Source organism: Epinephelus moara, chromosome 11 (genome assembly GCF_006386435.1).
Source record: "Epinephelus moara isolate mb chromosome 11, YSFRI_EMoa_1.0, whole genome shotgun sequence".
Taxonomy (NCBI): Eukaryota; Metazoa; Chordata; class Actinopteri; order Perciformes; family Serranidae; genus Epinephelus; species Epinephelus moara.
In genome coordinates, this window is record NC_065516.1 from 21,347,732 (window position 1) to 21,369,841 (window position 22,110).

A 22,110-nucleotide genomic window follows, 5' to 3' on the forward strand; every position below is an offset into this window, starting at 1 on the left:
AAACAGCTTGACAAAGTGTCTTCACAAAAGTGCTTGATTGTCAAGCCACAAAGTGTCTTCACAAAAGTGCTTGATTGTCAAGCCCATTAACTGTTGTCGAACCTTTAATGGTTTTTTTTTATTTTTAATGCCCTTTTCCACCTATATTTGCCCTGTCTATTGAGAACCAAATGAGGATAATGGAAAAAAAAAAATGTGTATTTATATTTTTCTAAAAAAAAATAGTATGAATAGAGGAATAAATACAAAAATAAAAACGGAATTGAATTCATGAAGGAATACATGGGAAAAAATAAAGGAAATAAAAGTGCTAATACATTCATTCATTTTCCCTTACCACTTATCGAGGAGAACATGGTTTGAACCAGGAACCCTCTTGCTGTGAGGTGACAATGCACCATGCTGTCCAAAATACATTACCAAAAAAAGACAGGACAACAGAAGTAATTTAAACATTTTCAAGACCTTATTTTTAGACCTTTCTTTTCTGAGGGTGGTGAGGGGTGGGTTAGGGGGACCTGAGTACCTCTAAAATCCTGGCTACTGCCTTGCTTCCAGGCCCAAGGTCTAAAATTCAACTTTCCCCCATGTTTTCTTGTGAGGTTCCCACTAATGTTTTGGACTTAGTTTGGGATGTACCATAAAATTACCACACCTCCGCCTTGTTTTTCCTTTTTTGTTACTTGAAGTCCATCTCTTTAGGCAAATGTTGACTTATGTACATACTATACTGTACACACATCTATTGGACGTCTTTTTGTCCTGGAAGAGGGGTCCCTCCTGCTGGAATTTCATTCATTTTCCCCGTTATAGTTTTTTTCTTTTCTATTTTTAGGATGGAAAGGTCCGAATCAAGGGTCTAAGGAGGGCGGGGGTTGTATTCTGTTCAGATTTACAGATTTATTGAGTTATATAAATGAAAGAAAAAATAATTCTGACAGCTTTTTTTTCCAATAAAACATTTTATTCCTTTTTCAGATAGATAAACCCTCGGGACAAGTTGAGAAAACCACACACATTGCTGATAATACTGCCAGTCGCAGCCGTGACTCACTACTGTGTACCTAATATTAGTTAATGTGTTTATTCCTTAGAATATGACAGTGTTACCAAGGTGATTGATTCTTGCAATACAGCTGACATTTCATGGCATGTAAGTGAAAGGCATATATTATAAACAATCAGTCAGGCTCATTTGGCACAGTCTTTAGTAGGTAGGGGGGAAAACAGCCGTACAAAATATGGTTTTCTCATCCCCTGTCCGTGCTTTGACAACAAATCATTCAGGACACTTTAAAGGTAATCTCTTGTATGCGAGGCCGAACAAATACTACTTAAACATCATATAAAGAGGATCCATACAAGACAGTGATTCAATCAAACTCACTAAAGGAATGTTTTTGCCTGATTTTCCTTTTCATCTCTTATAAAGTTATAGCATTGAAAACATGATGTGTGGTCATTTATTGACAGTGTTAGGCAGAACTGCAAGAGTCTTTATCATTTCATGGCGAGGAATATGTTCTGTTGTGATTAAAAAGAAGCTCTGAACTCCGATTATTAAATGCTACATCAGATCACTACGTCTTTTCTGGCAGTTTTACAATACTGAACCGTGAATCTACTTACACTATTACAGGGTGATGCCTCCTGTTATCATTGGTTTCTTTACACACTCTTCTCTACGCTACGCATCTTTAGGTGTCCGTGAAAACACTGTGACAATGTCTGTATGAGTTTGAACAGTCTGTGATGTGAACCCAGATATCAGAACAGGACTGTATGCAACCGTCACTGATGGAAAAATAAGAGATATCATAAGGAAATTCATGAACTCCATACAGTGTTTTACAGATATCCCTCAACAGAGAGACAGGAGTCAGTCACGAAGAAGAAGAGGAGCTGGGCTAGCACTTATAAATACAAGAGAAAAAAAAAAATCACAAGCTGGAAAACGCATGAAATGACCTGACACGGGAGAAACATTAAACACTGACGTCATCATTCCTGAAATTTTTAAAATTACACACCCTGTACAAAACAATCCGTATCAATAGGCACTTCTTAAATAAGGTCTGTTTTTTTTTTCATAGTTTATTTCGGAATTTCTTTTCTTTTCGAGATGGCACAGCAGAGCAATGATTCTTAAATCAAGGTGTGCTGGACGACTGGCGACAAGCAAAGCTAAATGCATTCTGGCCCTTGAAGTCCAGCTAGGAGGTCAGTCCTGTGTGGGAGATGAAAATGCATATCGTGGTCGAGTGGAGCTTGAGGGACTGTTGGTTGGACACAGCCACGGAGGCACGGGGGGGAGATGGTTCTTTGAGAAAGGGGGAATGTGTTTATGATGACTTCTCTTTTCTTGCTCTTGGTGAATCAGCTCCGTGGGAGTTCACTCCGTTTACTCCGTTGGCTGGAAACAAAGGATACATCAAAGTCAGTTTCATATGATGAGTTAATTGTGTCAAGTGTATGTTAGCATGGATATTGTGCATATAATTAGAATGAATACATGTTGATTTATTGATTTTATTGCTTGGGAAGAAGGTAGAGCGGGTCCCCTAATTGAAAGGTTAGCGGTTCAATCCCCGGCTCCTCCAGTCCGCATGTTGAAGTATCCTCGGACAAGATACTGAACCCCAAATTGCTCCTGATGGCTGTTCCATCGGTGTGTGAGTGTGTTAAAAACCTTGCATGGTAGCCTCGGCCACTAGTGTGTGAATGTGTGTGTGACTTGTAGTGTAAAAAGCGCTTTGAGTGGTCGGACATTCATAATCACGTAAATGCACCTCACCTTTGTCTTTCTTTGATTTGCTCTTGGCAGGAACTTGTTTCTTTTTCAAGGTCTGCGCTTGGGCATGCTCTCTCCACCGACGCAGCTGGAAGTTGATAAATTTCCACATCATGAAGGCCTGAGTGAGGCAGATGGCAGCCAGGACAGTTATCCTAAGAGAGAGCGGAAACAGTCAGTAAATCAAAAGGTTGATAACGAAGCTGTGTGTGTGTGTGTGTGTGTGTGTGTGTCACACAGTGATGCGGATACAAATTCTAACCTCTCTCAAGTTCAAGTCCGAGCAGAAAATATACTGGTCCACCCTAAAATATGTATGGATTTCTTACATTCCCACAGTATGTTTCAATAACTCAGACATGAGGCTGCATGAAGAAAGCAACAGTGATGTATTGTGGGTACATTTCATTCTAATTTATTGAGGCTGCTGTAGCTGAACGACTCTCTTCCTCTTGTACAATGGAGCCTTTCCTGTATGATTGTTAAACCTCAGTGCGACAGAAATACAGTCTACAGATAAGCTCTTGTTCCTTTATTGTGAGTGGCCAGCCTGATGTTGACAGATATGCCCCATGGGAGTTAGAGCATAATTAGCAACTCTAATAATGCTAAAGATATATTTCAGAGGGATTTTTTTGTGGGGGCTTGATGGATGTGAAAGTGTAACTTTGGTATTTTTCAACCTGGAATCTATTTTCCCATGTTTTGGTGCCTAATGGAGACAGCATTTTTTAAACTGGTCCAGTATTGAGTGAGTGCTGCAGCTGGCAGTGGTTAAACAGGCTGCAGTGTAACAATTTACACCCACTTAAAAGTGTTTGTTTTGCCACTGACAGGCTCAGGTTGTTATAATAAGTGTCTGACAACATTATGACAGGGATCTCTACAGAAATAGACCTTTTGTTAAAGAGTAAGATCCCTTTTGTTTAACCAGAACCAGCCCCAAAGTTGTTATCGGCAAACCCACCAGACTCCATTCAAATAAACAGTAATTTTAGCATGTATAGAGCCAGCGTATTTTCACATCTTACTGGGTAAATTAAGGGTTTATTTCAAGCAGACAAGAGATGGTGATTGTTGGATGAGTGGAAAGTTGAACCAAGATGGTTTATGTGAGTTTAGTTTTGTTTCTGTACACTTTGAATCAAGTGTATTTCATGATAATAAAATTAGTGATTATTTTAATGGAGTCTGGTGGATGTGCAAAGAGCAATTTCAGGCTGTTTCTTGATCTTAGTCTTTAACAAAAAGGTCCATTTCTGCAGGGATCCTTTCAGTCAGACACTTGTAATATTAATCTGAGCCTGTCAGTGGCAAAACCAAGCATTTTTAGTGGACGTAAATTGACAGTGTACAATTGCCCCATTGATGTTACATTGAGGCCTGTTTTGCGCTGATGGCTGCAACGATCTAACTCACAACTAGACCAATTTCAAAAATTGTTTTTCCTGTTTATCACTTGGATACAAAAACATGGGAAAATGTAATCCAAGTAAAAAAAAAATAAAAAAACATTTACCCTTTAAATTAAAAACAGCTGTTGCTATATAATTTCAGAATAAAGCAGTCCCGTTCTCTTCTCAGACACACTTACCGAACAAAAATAACATTAAAGTTTCCTGCAGCCAAATCAAAGCCTTGATTCTCAGCGGTGGCGAGGCCGAAGCCCACGGTGAGCACGGACAGGGACAGGGTGAGCAGCCGTCCAAGGACAAACAAGACGGCCCATATGGTGAAACTGGAGGAAGAGAGGATGACATCTCACTGTCAGGACATTTCAACTGGTGAAACATGTTGCACAATGATTAGCAGACACTATTCTGAACATGAGCACTCACCCAGTTTGTCTGTGCTCGTTGCTGAAGTAGATCAGGCGGGAAACGTGGAACAGAAGCTCGATAAAGTAGTGCAGCACGAGCAGGACCAGACCCAGACGGTTCAGACTGAAAGACACAAGGACACACGATCCCCCTTCATTACAACTGACAGGAACAACACAGAGGGGGGGCACCACGAGACACCACTAACTTTCTCCTGAAGGGCAGTGTACAAACACAGGAGAGATGCCAACTGTGTCTCACACATAATTTCAGGCTTTCCAAAGTGGTGGTTCTTACTTCAGAATGTAGGCGCCCGCAATGTGGACCAGGTAGAGGGAGATGTACACAAGTTGGCGTGGAATATCCTCCTAAACAGTAAACACAAAGGATGGAAGGCCAAGAATGGTCAAAATATTTACTCTGCACATGGAACTGAGCAAAGAGAGTGAAACAATGCAACATAACCAAGGAAGTCAAACAGGAAGTAGCCTCCGAGTCGGAACAGACGGTACAGTACGTCACATACACTCTCACCTTCTTTGTCTTTTGGAAATACAGTTCTGGGAGAGCGTGTAACCAGTAGCCCAGCTGACAAATGAAGTAGAATTTCATCTGGAATCTGGAAGGGAAGCAGGAGTTACAAAATTTAAATATTTTAGAAATCAGAGCCACACTTGATGCTTTAACAAAATAACCAATAAAGTAACATATGACAATTTTTTAAACACATTAAATAAAAAAACAGTATCTCCCAAGTAGCTTCTCTGATGGGAGGTATACTTGGAGTCGATTTATAACCTGTACTCAGACAATTTTACTTTTAAATGATGATTCTATCTGAAACTTTCTCAGAGAACACTGCTTTTTGGTTTGACAGCTAAAAAAAAGGGGAAACCCCCACACACACTCTGCACACATGGGTTACCCTACTGTATGACGCAATATCTCTAGAACTCTCTATTGCCTGGTCAAATAGGGCCATGGTAAATTTCTATTATTATTATTATTTTCATTTTATTATTTAGAAAATGTATTACTAAAACAATGTATTTCATTTATTATTATTTTATTTTTAATAGTTTAATTTTTATTTATTTTTTAACCTTTTTGTTTTTGTAGTTCATCTTTTTTTCGTCTTATTTATTGCTGTATGTATTTATTATTACTAGTATCATTATTATTTTATTTTTAATAGTTTAATTTTTTTTTATTTATTAACTTTTTCTGTTTTGTAGTTAATCTTTTTTTTCGTCTTATTTATTGCTGTAGCATGTATTTATTATTATTATTATTATTATATTTTATTTTTTTATTTTTAAATCTATCCATTTATTTATTTATTTATTTATTCCTTCCTTCCCTTGTTCCATCACAGGTCATTCTAAGCCAGCCACGGTGGGGAGGGGAGGGAAGGGTTAGACAGTAGGTCAGTTTTTCTTATTTTTCTTTCTGGAGTTTCAACAACTGCAAAATTTGTGAAACATATGGACACATATGGATGGGATACGACTATGTATATATGATTTATCATTAATATTTTGCAAAGAAACTAACAAAAATTTGATCACAAAAAACAAACAAACAAAAAAAGGTATCTCTGACAAACATCATTACGAACTTACGGCATCAGTGTATGGGGATAACCCTCCCACAGGGAGACTGGATTGGACAGGAGGTTTTCCTAAAACCAAAGGAGCATTTTAGTGGCACTCACAGACAGTTTAGGGGATGTAAAACATATGTAAACACAAACAACGTTGGCTTAGCTACTGTACGTACAGACAGGAGGATGCTTGTGCCCCAGCCAAAGGAGAACAAGTAGAAAGCGCTGAGCTGTCCTGACTCATTGAATTTGCTGTGCTTCGTTTTGGAGAAGTGCTTCTTCCTGTTGATTTTCTGTGAAGATGAACAAAAACCAACATTAAAAAAAATGCATTACTGTTTGTAGAGATGAAAGCCTGAGCACTAGGGTTTGTGTCTCACTTACATCCAGCACATACTCCTGGATGATGGCGTGCATGATGATGGCCACCAGCATGTAGAAGAAGGTGGTGGCGAGGTCCTTGATGCCATGGTGGAAGTGGTTCACAGCGGTCTCCTCTGGGCCTTAAGTCAGAAAGAGTCATCACAATGAGCATGATAAAAATCCACACCCAGCTCATCCTTAACACGAACAGCTGAGCCATTTTAATCCAGTTCAGTCAAGTGATTCACACGTTTAATAACCTTAACTCCTGAGATAAGGTGTTCAGCAAAGTCACTGACTGTCTCAGCACATAAGCCGTCACACACAGCCTCATATTATCTATACAACCTCCGACTTGCTATCCGTGAAACACTGTGAATAATGTGATAGATGATACAGGAGCACAGTTCCCAAAAAACAGTTGGAGAAAGCCTGAGCAGCACTCCTTTACTCATGCTTTATTCAACCACATAACGAAATCAGCCCAATCATTTGTGAAAGTCAGCACACACACACACACACACACACACACACACACACACACACACACACACACACACACACAGTATACAGTGACGCTATTGAATTTGTTCCACTACAGAGAGATTTAGGTGCTACCTGTTATTTGTCTAATTAGATACACGCTGTAAATAATTTACAGAGCAGGGTACGAGGTAAAGTCTCTCAGATAAGGAGTGAATCACCAGCTGGCAGACTGCAAACCTTCAGCGTATGAATACACTACGAGGCTGTGCATTCCTTCTACAGTATCCGAAGTTGGCAAAGAAATCGTTAACCTTGAAACGAGCAGGACTTGGATCGAGAGGCCTATATTACACCTTAGCCCAAATTCACCCGGCACAACCTTGCCACAAGAGAACTTTATAAATCAGGCGGACTAAATTTAGCTCCAAAGGGAGGAAAAAAAAAGGAGCTCTCAAATGGGTTGGTGTAAAGCCACACAAGTACCGCTCTAGAATCCAAATGAGAGGCTTCCAGCAGGACAACTCGAAGAAAATACTGCATTGTGTGTCGAAGCCAGAACTCACAGTATTCATTTTAACACATCACCTCAAAAAACTGTCCTAACCACATACATTTCATACTCTCAACTCAATCCTTACTTACCATTTGTTGATATGGTGACATTGTACTGGACAGTAATGAATAACACTGCAAACTTTGAGGTCACCTGCAAACAAACAAAAAAAAAATCATATTACTAATGCAAGCCTACACAAATCTATTTTTACTGTAAAATCAAACAGCATAACCTGTTGTGTTTGTGCATGTAGGAACTTGGAGCATTACATTTATATCAAGGAACTCCCTGCAGAGCCAGTAACAGAGTGACTGTAACTGTGACTCAGATTTGAAGTTGAAGTGTCACATTGGTTTTAATGTCACCAAATGTTTTATTTTAGCAATAAATTATAGCAGTTTTGAAGCCATATGGAATTATGCAATGTTAGTGTGACAACAGGAAAAGTGTGATAAAGCTCCCTCTGTAGAGGTGTTAGAAATTAGGGCTGGAACTAACGATTATTTTCTCCATCTATCTTGCAATATTCAACCAGGCTTATACAAAAAGTTGTAAATTCATTTATAATTGACAGTATCAGTAGATTTTGCACACACATTTCCTAATAAAGAGGCAAACTTTATCTAAAAAATGTAATCTAATTTCATTTAATTATAGAAAAACCTTCATGGGGAACCCATTTGTCGCTGTTCGCACGTGAGAATTACAACTATGTGACACATCAAAAGCCCTGATTGGCCCCCAGTGTAAGGGATGATAACATTTAAAAGGAGAAAGCCGTGAGTGGGACAATTGATCGCTTTATTTTACGGAGCAAATTACAACAAAGCACCAGCGAAGATGACCTACCACCGAAGGAGAAGAGGACAAAAAAAAGGTATTTTTTGTGTCTTGTGTCTAAAGTGTTTTAAGTTATAGAAGCTATTGTGTCCTGAGATTGTGGTTTGCCCTTTGGTGTGCCACCAGTCTTTGTAAGGTCAGTAACAGGTGAAAAATGCCCAAAATGATGTCGTCAAATGTCTTATCCACAATCCAAAGATATTCAGCTTACAGTCATAGCGGAGTAAAGAAACCTGAAAATATTCATGTGTGAGAAGCTGGAATCAGACAATTTAAGACTTCTTTTCCACTTAAAAACATTACTTAAACCGATTAATCAGCTATCATTTTAGTTGGCGATTAATTTAATAGTAGACAACTAATTGATTAACTGTTGCCACTCTAGCAGAAATAGCAGAATTGAATGGAATGACGTAGTCAGTATTATTGTGTAGGGGTGATATGAGTTATGTGTAATGGACAATTAAAAATGATCCGACCAAGTTAATGTAGGCTCTTGGAGGGATTGCGAATAGAGCTACATCAAGATTGCCACGTAATAAGGTTAAAACGGAAAGTTGCTTTTACCTTCCTCACAACAAAACAACTACAAGGGCAACAAATTGAAATTAAATACACAAAAGAAGTATTCATTGTTTAGCTAAGTTGTCATGATTGGCCTTAACTTTGGAAATGTTCATGCTGCTGTTACTCTATGCTGCAACAGCTGTTATCACATGAGTTTTATTTTCATTTTACTGTCACAGAGGAGTAAAGAAACCAGAAAAGTCACATTTGAGAAGCTGGGATCACAGATTTTGTGCTATTTTCCCCTTTAAAAACATTACTCAAACTGATTAATCAATTATTAAATTAGTTGACAACTAGTTGATTAATCATTGCAGCTCTAGTAAGAATAGAGGAAATAGAAAAATTATTTTTTCTGAAATACATTAAACAAATAATATTATTATATAGAGGTAATATGAGTAATGTGTAATGGGCATTTAAAGTAAATGTAGGCTTTTGGAGTGATAGAAAATAGAGCTACGTCAAGTTAGCCATGACATTAGCTTAAAACAGGAAGTTCCTAATTCCTCCTTCGCAATAAAATAACTACGCGGGCGACAAATTGAAATTAAACACACAAGTAGCTTCACTGTTTGGTTTAAAAAGTCATAAATAGTCGTAATTTTGAATATAATCATGCTGCTGTTACGCTACAGTGTCCACGTCGCGACAGCTGTTACCGCAGGAGTTGTACTTTGGAAAACGAAAACAGGAAGTAGCTTGAATAACGGCAGCGCTGACGCTAATGGCGCTGTTTTTCACTGAGGATGAAACGTGCTTGAAATGGAGCATAAATGTGGGGTAAAGTGGACCAGCGTGCAGCACTGAGGCGGTGATGCTGTGTGAATGGCTCCCAGGTGTCAGTGCGCATTTAAAACGCTGTTTAGCCTCAAGGGCAACTTTGAGGTTTGGGTGCAAGCGGGTTGTGTGTGATGACAGCCCTCTGAGTCGCTGTATGATTGCCACGTAACACATCTACGTACAAACTAACCAAGTCGGGAGCGTTGGACAATATTGATACAGCCGGGGTGGATAGAGGGTTGAGAGTGTGCAGGGAAGCTTAATGAGATATTTCCATACATGATGTTGCACATAGAAACTTTATGATCACACCGCAGTGATTACAAATATCGATTACAACATGGGAAGCAGCCAGATGGACAGTGGACTCCAGTGTGTGGTCGCTTTCATAGAGACAAAAACATATTTTATCTTGATAGAAACACAATAAAAGGCTGCCCAGGTGAGTGGATGATCTCGTGGACTTAAAACAAAAGCGAAGCATACACAGAAAACTTTCGATCTCGAGAGGAAGTAGTGTGAAGACTAGATCAGCCATGTCACTTTGCAGGAGAACAGATGGGGAGTCCTCGGCATCTCCGTCCACTGTGCCGGGGCGAGCATCCCCCGCATGACCCGCAATCCAACCCCATTCAACATGTGGACGGGACTTACCTCAAACATCAGCCCGAGAAGGAACACCATAGCAACACAGGAAACAATATCTGCATGGTTCTGGATGACAAACTCATGGCTCAGCACCGGCGGGTTCTTGTTAGTCTTTTTTCGGATCCCCATGTCGACACGGTTCAGGCCCAACGTTTGCGTTACGCAGCGCGGACGCGATGTGTTTCTATCAGATAGTATTATTATCCGTGTGTGAGGACGCTCAAAGCTGCCTCCTGCTTCCTACAAGCGAAGGGCCAGGCAGCAATTGAATGGCGTGTCACTCTTCTGCTAGTGGGAGGATCCACGGAGAGAGAGCCTGACCAACGAGACGCTTTTACGCACAGGAGAGAAACAGCTGGGGCTCTCTATCGCTCACTAGAGGCTCGGAGTATAAGAGTGTTATACACCTCTTGCCCATAGAGTCCAATCAATCTGTGGTTTGACCCAGGGACAATTGCAATTGTAATCATTCAAGGTTTTTTGTGATCTCTTGAGACATCAAAATAACATATTAAAGGATCAAGGTAAATTCAGGGTTGAAAGAAGTGCATCTCTCTGCTTCTGAACATGGTATTTTCATATAATTTATGTCTCAACATTAGTTTATAAGATGTTTTTTCCCTTATAACCATTTGAGATGACTTGTTCTGAATGTGTATGTGCAATTAGGGGGAACCCTTACCCCAAATTTCCTTTTTTGAATCCAAACAAAGTTAGGAAAAGCATATGCACCAATCAGAGAGCTCAAGGCCTTGACCTGGCCTCCAAATTCCCCAGATCCAAAGCCAACTGAGCATCCTTGGGACATGCTGGCAGGTCATCTTGCAACCCACAGGACTCAAAGGATCTGCCGTGAAGACCCTGGTGCCAGACACCGCGGGACGTCCCCAGACTTCCTGTGGCCATACCTTGACATGTCAGAGCTATGTCCAATCCGTAAAGGCCCCACTGTGGATGGGCGGTATGTCTTGGGTATTGGCACATCCCACAGATGCTCAGTCGAATTGGGAAATGGGGAATTTGGAGGCCAGGTCGATGCCTTGAGCTCTTTGTTATGTTCCTTGGGTCATTCCTGAGCACTGCCATAGGGGAGTGTTGTTGCCATAAGGGAGTTTGCTTCATCTGCAATGGTGTTCGGGTGAGAGGAGTGCGTCAAGTAACAACCACATATATGCCAGAGTCATTTTTTAGAGTTAGTGATCCAAGCTTTATTCTGCCCCAGAAAGTCTGGAAAAGTTAACCACAATAACTTGGATTAATTTTTATGAAAAACACTTTTGATTCTTTTGAATCCTGGGTAGGTATGGACTCGTGTTCTGACTTTATGACAGATTCAGAGGAAGAGAGTCACCACTTGGTTTTTCATCATGCTGGTAAATCTGAATGAATCAGGGTCTTCTCATGGGTTCAGTAAAACTGGGCATTTACTTGGGACTAGGCTTTTAACTGAAGTTTTACTATCAGCACATTTCCTGAAATGACGACTATTCCTTTAATCAGAGTACGACAAAGTAACTGAAGAAACCACAAGCTAGGGGCAGGTAGTGTTTCAGCCTTCTGATGGGTGCTGTAATAATTCAGAATACTTGCAGCATGCACACAGAGTGGGAGGAACAAGGGTTAGCAGCCTGGTCCCACTCCCAGTGTTCCTGGCTTCACTTTAACAATGTCACCATAATGACACTGGGGACACTGGCCCAACAGCATATTCTGACCGTTTAGCGTGTGTGTGAGACACAACAGGCTTTCCACTAACTACAATGTAAACCCATCCACGTCATGATTAGATGCTCAGAACAACAGACATAATTTAAAGGCTGTGTGTATTTAGCGATACACCTTTACGGTCACTTTTGTGGCACTCAAAACTGGGTGATTTTTGGTGACACACCGCTGCCTTTCTGGCTGCATTTGTGGCATTAGTAGGCAGGTGTTTTTAGGTGACATCCTTAATCTTTTCCTAACCATAACCCTGTGGTTTTGTTGCCTTAATCTAACTGCCAACTCCTACTTAACGCTGCTTTTGTGCCACTCAAATCCGTTTTTTTTTTAGCGGCATCTGAGGTCTTTTCCTAACCTTATCTAAGTGGTTTTGTTGCCTAAACCTAACCGTTGACCCTTTCTTACCGCCATCCCCTTCTGTATCAAGTTACAAAAGGCTTCCCTCAGCATCATTTTAGCAATGCTCAGGGTCTGTGCGACGCTCCAAGGATATGCCTCCCTGGACCATCACAGACCCACCACCGAACCAGTCATGCTGGATGATGTTACAGGCAGCGTAACGTTCACCACAGCATCTCCAGATTCTTTCACGCCTGTCACGTGCTCAGTGTGAACCTGCTCTCATCTGTGAAGAGAACGTGGCGCTGATGGAGGACCTGCCAATACTGGTGTTCTCTGGTGAATGCCAATCGAGCTGCACGGTGCTGGGCTGTGAGCACAGGTCCCACTAGAGGACATCAGGCCCCTTATTCCACCCTCATAGAGTCTGTTTCTGACAGTTTGGTCAGAAACATGCACACCATTAGCCTGCTGGAGGTCATTTTGTAGGGCTCTGGCAGTGCTCCTCCTGTTCTTACTCACACAAAGGAGCAGATACCGGTCCTGCTGCTGGGTTGAAGCCCTCCTACAGCCCTGTCCAGCTCTCCTCGTGTAACGACCAGTTTCCTTGTATCTCCTCCATGCCCTTGAGACCTTCTTGGGACTGCACGTATGGATGTGCCATCCTGGAGGAGCTGGACTACCTGTGCAACCTGATTGGGCTGCAGGTGCTGCCTCATGCTACCAGTAGTGACACGGACACTGGCATAACACAGAACTAGAGAAGAATCATTCAGGAAGGATGAGGAGAGAGCAACTGTCTGTAAGCATTCCCTTTTGGGGGGTTGTCTTGCTTTTGCCTCTCCATTTCACCTGTTGTCACTTTCATTTCCACCAAAGCAGAAACTGAAACTGATTCACAATCACTTGTGCTTCAAAAATGAACAGGTTGATATCCCTGAAGTGTAACTGACTTGGTGTTACACTGTCAAGATTACGTGTTCCCTTAACTTTGTGTATCAGCTAACAGCCATCATAGGCTACTGCTCATGTCAGACCAAATAAGGCTGCAGCAGTAAAACCCCTGAGAGTACTGACCTGAGCAGGGGAGCATTTTATTGTTTATTAATCAGACAAGAATGTCTTATGTCTTCAATCAAAAGTTACATAGTTTGTCTTTAAATTCAGTTGCCTGTGTCACAATATAGCTACAACAATTATTCATTAGAGTTGTTTAAGGTTACGTTTGTATGTTTGCATTAGCCTACAAGGTTCCTGGTCTCTGATCAAGATACTCTCACACTTACTGTAAATGCTGAGATTACAGGAAACCCACTGAGGTGTTACGTCATCCTTTCTATCCCTTCCCTTACAAAATGAAGGAATATGTGAGGGGATTCCTCAGCATTTAATCACTGACTGGCTGGTGTTTCAGTCATTCAAAAAATGTCTTTCGGTCTAACAGGGAAGTGGAGGCTGTCGCCCAGTCACACACACTCACACATACACACCCACACATCCACATGCACACAGACACAAGCTGTATTATGTCATTTCATCTTTCCGGCTTAACTATATTAGTTCAGAGTGTTGTCACTGAGGTGGAGCTTGTCACGAGTTGGAAGGAAACAGACAGAGAACTGCTGCATGCCGAAGTGTTTGCCTCTGTGACCGTTCACTGCGGTCTACCATGGGAAAATATACTGGTAAGTGGAACTGCTGATGATATGCACCTATAACTGTGTATTCTAAGACAGGAGGTGGTCAGATTGGGATTTGTGTGTGAGTTTGGAATAATTTACGGAAGAATCTTTATAGAAGTAATAACCACAACTATGACTTTATTTTATTGAAGAGGATATGATCATATGATGTCATGATGATATGTAATTTTTTATCATGTGCTATCTTGAATTTGTTTGCCCTTAAATTAACCTTGTGTGAATTTTCTTTATCACCAGTTGCATCTCATTACAGTTTAAAGTGATACAATTGTTAGATTTATTCTGTAAAACAGAACACGTGAGGATAATTTGGCTTAAAATGACATTCTGTGAGAGGTGTATGAAAAATACATCGCAGTAAATCTTATATAAGAGTCTGGACTTGGTATCATTTATCATTTTATCATTCCTACTGATAACGTCATTGATTGTTTTTACATTTCTAAGTGTGTCATTTATCAGGACTCCCTGTAATAAAAGTGTTTATGACAGAGGTCAAAGTGCAGGAGACATAGGTGACTCAGCAGCAGACTCCGGTCATGATGCATTACAAAACTGTCACAAGAACAGATGTGTGGTCAACCTGCACACGGTAGAACGCTGTCCTTCTCATGATACTCACGAGTTTTCTCACATGTAATCTTTTCACAGATGAGTAGAAATGTCACCTGGGCTGCTGATGACCAACATAAAACAGTCCACAGCGGCTTTTCTTCAGACGCTTCGTCGCAAAATGCCTCAGCTGGACATTCAATACACTAAACTGCGATGGCTGTTAACCATTGTTGGACTGGTCTTGTATGTGGTGGACATTTGCACAGACGTGGGACTGGCACTGAAATATTTTCGAGAGAAACATTTTGTGTGGACCACACTGACTCTAGTGTTTGTTCTGGCGGGGCTGCTGGTGACGCAGATCTTCAGTTATGCCTGGTACAGGGATGACATGAATGAATTTCAGGCGGACACTGAGGGAGAACCGAGCATATCAACTATACCAGGCATGTCAACAGGTGGACTTGCTGTCCTGCACGTATTTGGCATGGGTATCTTCACCAGGTAAGAGCAATGCATGAGCTGCAAAATAACTGCGCCTGTAGCCGGTAATAAGGAGTGCCTGCATGCACTGACTCATAATGTGCGGTACGCTAGTTATTCACAGTAGCATGGAATTATGGAATGTGCAAACTGGAATATCCACATTTAAGCTGTGGTGGATTTGCATCATCGTCTGTGCAGCAGCAAGAGATAAAACACTGTCAAATGTGCTGTATGGTGGCAACAAAACGTCTGACTTTGTTTTCATTGTGCTTGGCTCGTTGCTAGGTATTATCACCTCCTGAACAAAAGCTTTAAAGTGGTTTGGATGACGACAAAATCATACACAGTGGAAGAGAAGACAGATGTGCACTACGATCTGTTTGGCCTGGCGACAGATCTGAGCATGCTCAAACTGTTTGAGGCTTTCCTGGAGAGTGTTCCCCAACTGCTTCTTCAGCTTTACATATTGCTGGGTCAGAATGAGCGATACTCAGTCCTGCAGTGTAAGTAAAGGCAGGGAATGGCAGGGAGGGCAGGAAGTGACATATTTATGAACTTACTGTACCATTATTTATAACGTCTGTCTGTTTCTTGCAGATTTATCTCTGGCGTTCTCCTTCTTTAACATCGCCTGGTCCCTGGTGGACTACCGCCGCTGCATGCGCAGATCCCACCCCCATATAACAGAGATGCCATCTGGCCTCCCCACAGTCGTCTACCTCCTCTACAAACTCTGCACCATCACCAGCCACATCCTCAGCTACACCCTCCTCCTCATACTGAGCCCCTTCAGCACGATAGCCCTCACTGTCCTCTGGCTGCTGGGCACAACCTGGGCAAATGTACTTCAAACTGACTTCTGCTTATCAAGAGGGCTTGAGTTTCTTTACCAAGCAGTCGTCGGATTCATCCTCACCTTTACCTTTTTCAACGTCAAAGGACAGGACACCAAAGTAGCCATGGCTATCTACTACATTTTCTATGTTGGCATAAACATTTTAGCTCCATCGCTGCTGGCTTTGTTGAAACCAGAGTTACAGACAGCTGTGTATTTGCTGCCGGTCTGTGGTTTGATCGTTGGAGGTTCAGTGCTGGGGCTGGTGTGTCTCGTGCTTTACTACCTCCTGCTGCATCCTAGAGAGAAGCAGCAACGTGTATCAGACGTGGTGGACGGCCTGGGGAAAGAAACACAGACCACGAGGAGAATGAGGAACTTTTTACAGCCTTGATGATGTAATTCCAAGCTGAGAAAAAAACTAGGAATCTGAAACTACTGAACATTTTGACAAGGAAAAGACAGATGTCATCTTGATATTGTGCTCACTATTCATCATAAACTAACGCTGCTATTAGTTATTGACCATATTCTGAGGAAAGTTTGCTTTTTTATTACTGATACAAATAACTAACAAAGCAATTAAGTGCAATATAGTAGATTATATAAATTATTTATTCTTGTTTAAATAAACATAAACATATTTATTCTTGTCATATCTTGTTTCTTTTGCACACCTTGATGTTGTCATATCTTGTTTCTTTTGCACACCTTGATGTTGTCAGAATTGCAACATACACTCACTGGCCACTTTATTAGGTACATTGCTAGTACCAGGTTGGACCCCTTTTGCCATCAGAACTGCCTTAATTCTTGGTGTCATAGATTCAACAAGGTGCTGGAAACATTCCTCAGAGATCTTGGTCCATATTGACATGATAGCGTCACACAGTTGCTGCAGATTTGTCGGCTGCACATCCTTGATGTGAATCTCCCGTTCCACCACATCCCAAAGGTGCTCTATTGGATTGAGATCTGGTGACTGTGGAGGCCATTGGAGTACAGTGAACTCATTGTCATGTTCAAGAAACCAGTTTGAGATGATTTGAGCTTTGTGACATGGTGCGTTATCCTGCTGGAAGTAGCCATCAGAAGATGGGTACACTGTGGTCATAAAGGGATGGACACGGTCAGCAACAATACTCAGGTAGGCTGTGGTGTTTAAACCATGCTCAGTTGGTACTAAGGGGCCCAAAGTGTGCCAAGAAAATATCCCCCACACCAATACACCACCACCACCAGCAGCCTGAACCGTTGATACAAGGCAGGATGGATCCATGCTTTCATGTTGTTTACACCAAATTCTGACCCTACCATCTGAATGTGCCAGCAGAAATCCAGACTCATCAGACCAGGCAACGTTTTTCCAATCTTCTATTGTCCAGTTTTGGTGAGCCTGTGTGAACTGTAGCCTCAGTTTCCTGTTGTTAGCTGACAGGAGTGGCACCTGGTGTGGTCTTCTGCTGCTGTAGCCCATCCCTGGCATCAACAAGGTATTTTCACCTAAAGAACTGCAGCTCACTGGATATTGTCTCTTTTTGGGACCATCCTCTGTAAACCCTAGAGATGGTTGTGTGTGAAAATCCCAGTAGATCAGCAGTTTCTGAAATACTCAGACCAGCCTGTCTGGCACCAACAACCATGCCACGTTCAAAGACACTTAAATCCCCTGTCTTCCCCATTCTGATGCTCAGTTTGAACTTCAGCAGGTCGTCTTGACCATGTCCACATGCCTAAATGCATTGTTGCTGCAACGTGATTGGCTGATTAGTTATTTGTGTTAATGAGGAGTTGAACAGGTGTACCTTATAAATTGGTTGGTGAGTGTACAGTCGAGTATTCACTTATAGTCCAGATATTTTCTTTAAGCCTGTAGCACACATTTTAAACACAAGGTGGCATTATTGTCTAGGACTAAGACTTTTCAGAACACTCTCATGTTTTTCCTTTGGTATTTCCAGTGTCCAGTTAGAAATAATCTTACTTATCTTATAATTTATGTGATTCCTTGATTATTAAGTCCTTTGTTTGATGACAGATGCACGTTAATTGCTTTTAACCCTAACCTCAATCCCATTCTTTTTCTGCATTCTTAATTGATCCCTACAGATAAATTAAAGTGCATCAATTTAACAAGACATGGAAAAGATTAAAGCTCTTGCTCAACAACAATCCAGCAGAACAGATGCTCATCAGCACAGGATTAAATACAGTTTTACCACCATCACTGCACTGACCTCAAACTACAAATATCAGCTACTACTCTGATCTTTCTCATCCTAATCCTCAGAACCTCAAAGGTGGCAACTAAACATTTCCCTTTCCTCTGACATGATGAACACAGGAGTCATGGATGAGCTAACTAGAAATAACAAACCCGTGCTAATTTTGTTTTGACTACCAGCAAAATATTGTGTGAGTCAAGCTGGAGAGCCGAGGACGGCGTTTCTTCCTGGCCAGGGCAAGTGGGGGAAGGTTTGGTGGGGGGGGGGGGGGGGGGGGGGGGTGGCCGTGCTCGACTGGCCCAGTGTGAGCTCACCTGGGAGGAACGCTGACAAACCGCAGGGTCGAGAGAGCACCATGCTCGTTGGCTCCCAAATAAACGCAGCCTCTTTCTCCCCCCCTTCCTTTCTTCCTTTAATTCAGCCAAACTCAGAAGTTTTTGACTTGTTTACTCCGAGGGGCCACTTTAACTTTCATCTGTCAGTTGTGCTCTGTCAGACGCACTCCATAAAATGACAAATTTAAGTGAGGAACTTGTGTTGGAGAGGAAATGAATCACTGCCAGGTAGTTACCACACAGAATTTAGTTTAACTGTGGAGCTGCAGTGGACAGACTATTTGACTCTTATCTATTCAACTCTCTCTGTGTATATCGAGTAGACATGGCCATTTGCTCTACATGTAGAGTAAATACATCGCTAACGTAGAGTAGATTAATAGAATCCCAGAAAGATGCTGATAGCTTACCTTTGGAACCAAAAGGATATTGCACCATTGCACCTGTAGGCAGGGCACATCATTAGGGAGAAAATAAAATGACTTCATCCTTTGCATTTCAGATGATGGATGCTCCCCTCTCTCCCCTCCACTGTATATTTCCTTGGGTTCAGAGGACTAATGCGATGTAAACCTGCCAAAGGGACTTTTATTGGGAGAAGATGCATGTGTCCTGGGCTGCAGTCCTAAGCAGTCTCTCCCTCTCTGTCTTCCTTTGCTTTCGTTTGAGCTACACAGACTTTTGGCTGTGACTCACCACTGATAGCGCTGCCAGGGACCAGTCACAAGCCATTGGGATGAAACGTGGTGAGTAAAGCATTACCTCCCTCTCTCTAGGAGAAAACAAGCAGAGAGAACTCTGGCGTTGACAACCTCTCTGTAATTTCCACTTCTGGCACTGAGAGCTTAATACCCCGTAATCTCTCACTCTGATCTCACTGTAATGCACCTCCAGAAGGGCTGGAGAGCATGGTGAGAATCTGAGAAACTAATAGCAAATCAAAGATGATGATACATGACAGTGCAAGATGAATCTCCAGAGCACTGCGGGCCTTCATTTCCCTCAGCCAAGGACAGAAAACATTGAGTGCACACACACGAGGACAAATGTGCAAACACAAGGACGTGCAAACTCACATTGCCCTCACTGTCAGCGGCTCACTTTTGTCTGATTGAATGGCCCTCAGCGTCTACGTAAACAGCCTTGACCACTGACCTTTCTGTAACCATCGCTAGCTTTTCACCAAATCTTATCTTTTTGTTTTCCATCACCACATCCTGAAACAGCCGGTCAGGAGGGGGGCATTCCTGGCGTACGCCATCCCCACAATTTGTACAGACACAATAAACCCAGAGAGGCAGGCTGTTTTTCATTAGGGCTTCAAAGTCCATATAAACCATGATTAATGAAGTCCTGAGATGTTGTATGTCTTTAATTATTATGACTTGACTGCTGCACCAGTGCCGCAGATGCATTAGCAATGTTGGCGATCTGTACACGTCTGCCTGGCTCACTCTGACATGGCAGCTTCGCCTCGTTCTTGGAGAATTCCCCAAATGTGGAGGAGGAGGGGAGTGATAGAAGCCCCCCCTTCTTTTGCAATGGCACAGAAGTTTCTTTAATCACTGTACATGCACTCTTACAAATGAGTTTGGGCAGTGACAGATTGGAGAGCAGGCTGAGGATAATTACATGCAGTGGGCTGGTGTGTGATCAGAGCATGGCATTGCGTTACCCAGGGGGCTCTGTAAATAAAGTCCTCATGCAATGAATGAGGATATTGTAAAGTGCATTATAGTGGGTACAATAGCCCCGCCATTGTTACTATATGGATATCTGCTCCAGAGTAGCTGTGGGTGTAGTATGACAAGAAGTGCAACAGGGAAGTCAATCTAGGCTTAAGCCGAAAATATTGTGGATGAGGTCAGTTGTTACCATAAATCTGACATAAGGCACCAATTACCCACAGCAACTAGTCAAAGAGAGAATTAGCTTTAGAGGATACATTTTTATTCCCTTGGACTTTAAAGGCATCCTATCAGGGGATTGTATTTTTCCCCTTTAATTAGAAATATATAATGTCGGAAATTAAAAGTTAATGTAGGAATTTTAAAAATTTGATTACTTTAGAGCCTCACCCACACAGTGAAGCTGTCCAATATTAAAGTGTAACACTGTTTTATCAAGATACATTTTTAAAAACATCACAAATTATTCATAAGTTGAGTTATAGTATGTACAAATAGGCCGACACCACCATCAAATTTACTCATGGGGATTTGTTAAAATGTATAACAAGAGGAATCTTCAGCCATGCTAGTGGCGCTGTGAGGCTGAGCTTTAACAAGGTGGCTAACACCAGTGAGCTAACATGACAATGCTAACATGCTGATGCAAACCAGGTATACTGTACAATGCCATCTTCTCATTTCTCAGTTTGTACATCCTTGATTCCTGTCCCCACCTCCTCTCCTCCCATCTTAGTCCCTCCCACCTAAGATGCGAGCGGAAGAGGCAAGGAAGAGTGCTTCGGAGCAACTGTCTCAAGCGAGGGAGTTCAAGTATTTCGGGGCCTTGTTCACTGGTGAGGTTAGAATGGAGCGTGAGAAGGATTGGCGGTTTAGTGCAGCCTCTGCAGTGATGCAGGCGATGCGCCGGACTGTGGTGGTGAAGAAGGAGCTAAGTCGGAAGGCAAAGCTTTCGATTTACTGGTCCATCTACGTCCCAACCCTCGTCTATGGTCATGAGCTCTGGGTAGTGACCAAAGGAATGAGATCTTGGATATAAGCGGTCGAAATGAGTTTCCTCCGTGGTGTGGCTGGGCTCAGCCTTAGAGATAGGGTGAGGAGCTCCGACATCCAGAGGGAGCTCGAAGTAGAGCCACTCCTTCTTTGCATCTAAAGGGGTCAGTTGGGGTGGTTTGGGCATCTGATCAGGATGCCTCCTGGGTGCCTCCCGTTAGAGGTGTTCCAGGCATGTCCCACTGGTAGGAGGTCCGCGGGGCAGACCCAGAACACACTGGAAGGATTAAATATCTCATCTGGAAAGCCTTGGGGTCCCCCCAGGAGGAGATGGAAAGCGTTGTTGGGGAGAGGGATGTCTGCTGTGCTTTGCTTGGCCTGCTGCCCCTGCAACATGGCCCGGAGAAGTGGATGAAAATGGATGGATGGATGTGCTTTGGAGCCATCATTTCTAAGCAACGTCAATTAAATAAGACGTGTGGCACAGCTGCATCATCACCTGTGTGTCACGCCTGTTTTATATATCAAGAGTGCTGAAAAGACTGCCTTAAACGATACACCTGTGCATCCTCACTTATAACTCCTCTGTCAAGCCTCCTCTGTCCTCAAGATGCTGCACGCTTTATAGGTAAAACTATGCAGTATTGTCAATTACTGGTTGTAAACACACTAGCTACTGAAGGTGAACGTAAAAGCCAAGCCCTCATCTGGCGTTTTATCTCAATATATTTCTTGCACAGTGTCTCGTATGCTTGCTGCTTACTTTCTAACA

General features: G+C 42.1%; 2 protein-coding genes across 3 annotated transcripts; one reads left to right on the forward strand and one right to left on the reverse strand.

Moving 5' to 3' along the window:
- Window positions 1-942: 942 nt before the first annotated feature.
- On the reverse strand, window positions 943-10,750 carry tram1 (translocation associated membrane protein 1). Its single transcript, XM_050057091.1, has 11 exons — window positions 10,464-10,750; window positions 7,706-7,769; window positions 6,599-6,717; window positions 6,391-6,507; window positions 6,234-6,292; window positions 5,146-5,230; window positions 4,909-4,979; window positions 4,630-4,734; window positions 4,386-4,529; window positions 2,795-2,946; window positions 943-2,413 (listed from the first exon to the last, which is right to left on the reverse strand). Exons 1-11 carry the CDS (start codon window positions 10,584-10,586, stop codon window positions 2,343-2,345), a joined length of 1,110 nt encoding a protein of 369 aa, XP_049913048.1. The 5' UTR covers window positions 10,587-10,750; the 3' UTR covers window positions 943-2,342.
- Window positions 10,751-11,324: 574 nt separating this feature from the next.
- Window positions 11,325-16,717, forward strand: xkr9 (XK, Kell blood group complex subunit-related family, member 9). 2 transcript variants are annotated; one of them, XM_050057089.1, is made up of 4 exons: window positions 11,325-14,203; window positions 14,873-15,280; window positions 15,548-15,765; window positions 15,860-16,717. In XM_050057089.1, exons 2-4 carry the CDS (start codon window positions 14,883-14,885, stop codon window positions 16,489-16,491), a joined length of 1,248 nt encoding a protein of 415 aa, XP_049913046.1. In that variant the 5' UTR covers window positions 11,325-14,203; window positions 14,873-14,882; the 3' UTR covers window positions 16,492-16,717. The 2 variants fall into 2 exon arrangements, with proteins under 2 accessions (XP_049913046.1, XP_049913047.1); XM_050057090.1 differs by lacking the exon at window positions 11,325-14,203 and having other exon boundaries at window positions 14,701-15,280.
- Window positions 16,718-22,110: the final 5,393 nt, after the last annotated feature.